The sequence below is a fragment of the Trypanosoma conorhini genome (genome assembly GCF_003719485.1).
Source record: "Trypanosoma conorhini strain 025E chromosome Unknown Tco_14.4_contig_01420, whole genome shotgun sequence".
In the NCBI taxonomy this organism is placed as follows: domain Eukaryota; phylum Euglenozoa; class Kinetoplastea; order Trypanosomatida; family Trypanosomatidae; genus Trypanosoma; species Trypanosoma conorhini.
Window position 1 is genome coordinate 1 of NW_021705525.1, and position 2,437 is coordinate 2,437.

At 62.9% G+C, this 2,437-nt stretch overlaps 1 protein-coding gene across 1 annotated transcript; it reads left to right on the top strand.

Moving 5' to 3' along the window:
• Tco025E_10027 (trans-sialidase) lies at positions 1-2,044 on the top strand (the record flags this gene model as incomplete). Its single annotated transcript, XM_029376819.1, has 1 exon — positions 1-2,044. A coding segment is annotated over one exon (2,044 nt), but the record flags the coding sequence as incomplete, so codon positions are not given.
• Positions 2,045-2,437: the final 393 nt, after the last annotated feature.

Below are 2,437 nucleotides of genomic sequence, written 5' to 3' on the forward strand. Positions count from 1 at the left end.
CAAGGCCGTGGGGAAGGACAATAAAATACATCTGCTTCTGCAAAAAAGAAGAGTGGCCACACCGTCTTCTTTGCAGAGCGATCCTGGGTGGGGCCTTGCGTTGATTGTTGGTGAGGTTCAGAGATCCGGCGAAGAGCGGGGAGAGCAGCGAGTCTCGTGGGGGGCTCCCCGGCTGTTGGATTCCGTGCTTGCCGGACAGATGCAGCAGCGGTCGTGGAAGGTGCTGGGACCCGCGAGTATGTCCAGAGGCGTCGCGGTTGGGGCCGCAACGGTTCTCTTCCCTCTTGCGGGATTTACCACCGACGGAACAGGCAGGCGTGCCTGCACCGTCATGTACTCCGAGGACAATGGGGGCAGCTGGAGGCTTCGTGCGGCGCCTGTGGTTGCTGAGGACTGTAACTCTGCCACGCTTCTCGAGTGGGAGGGGAAACTCTTCATGGCCACCTCCGGATTTTCTCAGTGGCGGCGCAGGATCTTCGAATCCGGTGACGAGGGGAAGACGTGGAACGAGGCTGCCGGGCCCTTCGCACGCCTGTTGGGCGACGCACACGCATTGCCTCTGCTCGAATCTCCTGACGCCCTCATGACTGCAACCATCGCTGGCAGGAGTGTGCTGCTGTACACCACGGAAATGTCGGCCCATAGTGTTGGGCGCCAAACGCACCACGTACTCCACCTGTGGCTCTCCGACGGTGCTCGGACCCAAGATGTTGGGCCAATGCCTGCGGATGAGGCGGACCACGCCCCCTTCAGCTCGCTGCTGTACACAAGAGATGAGTTGTTTGCCCTCTACTCGAGGGTGGGTGGGAGTGGAAGCTCAGACAGTCTTGTTTTTGCGCGCCTCTCGCAGCAGCTGCGGCGCATCAAGACTGTGCTGCAAACTTGGAAGGACGTGGACGCCAGAGTCGCAAAGCTCTGCAGCTCCGTCGCCACCACCCGCTCTGCTGCGAAGGGCGCCGCAGAACCCGCTGCTGCCTGCGTCGGTGCTATGCCAACGGACGGGCTGGTTGGGTTTTTGTCGAACAATGGCAACAACACCCACTGGAAGGACGAGTACCTTGGGGTGGGCGCCACGGTGTCGAATGGGGCAACGAAGGTTGCCAATGGCTTTGAGCTGGCGGGGCGTGGTGCAAAGATTGTGTGGCCGGTGGGCGGAGCCGAGCGTGGCCCAGGGCGCAGTTCTGTGGGCGAAGAGGTGACTCTTGTGGCGATGGTGACCATCAACAAGGCGCCACAGAGCGCCACCCCACTGCTGGGCGTGAGGACAGCGGAGGCTGGAATGCATCTGGGGCTGTGGTACGACGAGCAGAAGCGCTGGAGGACGGAGTTCGGAGGAGAAAGAGGAAACGCACAAACACTGGCGTGGGAGGAGGGGAAGACGTACCGAGTGGTGCTCACGGTGGAAAATGGCACGGGCTCGGCATACGTCGACGGGCAGCTTGTGGGGAGTTTGGAGGAGAAACCTCCCTTTGCTGGTTTTGTTGCTTTGCCTGAGTCTGAGTTTGAGCCTGAAGAAACTCCGCTGGGGAGGCCGCCGGAGAGGGTCTCGCACATCCTCGTTGGGGAGTACAGGTACGGCGAAGTAAACGCAGAGTTCCACGTGACGGTGAAGAACGTCTTGCTGTACAGCCGCTGCTTCAACGCCGATGAGGTTGCCGCTCTGCAGGTGAAGGAGGAGGAGGCCAGCGTGGCGGCGCCGGGACCGGAGCAATCGCTTCGCACCGCCGCATCCGCCGCCAGTGACCCGACGAGCTCTGCACACGACGAGGCCGCAGCAGCTGGCGGCGTGACGGAGGGGCCGTCAGGGGCAGCCGGCACTGGCCCCGCGACGACCGACGCGGCTGGGAGTTCTGCGGGGGATGCGTCTGTGCCGCGCGGTGCTCCGGCGCCGGGCCTAAACAACGCCTCCGCCTCACTCGCAAAAGAGGCTGCGGGCACAGTGCAGAGGGAGGCTGGCGGCGGCGACGGCACTGCGCGTGGGAGTGTGTCTGTGGTGCTCTCGCTGCTTCTGCTTGCGCTGTGGGGCCTCTCCGCGCTGTGCTGAGCGGCGGTGGCGTCGCTGGGCCGCGGCACGCAGAGGGAACGCGTGTGCGTCCCCTCTAAGTTAATTGCTGATCCGCTGCGGATCGTCTTTGCCTCCCGGTCATGTGCGAGTTCTCCCGTTGGGTTGAACGCCGGGAATAATTCTCTTCTTTTTTTATTTTCTAAATACTTTTTTCTTGCTTTGCTTCGCCCACTCTCCCCACGGAGGGGCGGGCGCCACTCGCGGCTGTCGGCTGCTCCCGCCCTGAGACGCGCAGAGCGGACGGTTCTTCGTGCGCCGCGCAAAGGAGGCGGCGGGTGGGCGGGGCGACGGCACGCTGAGGTGCCGCCAATGAAAAGTGGGCGTCTGCGTGGACAATGAGGGGGACGTATTGGGGTGGAGCGAAAATATATC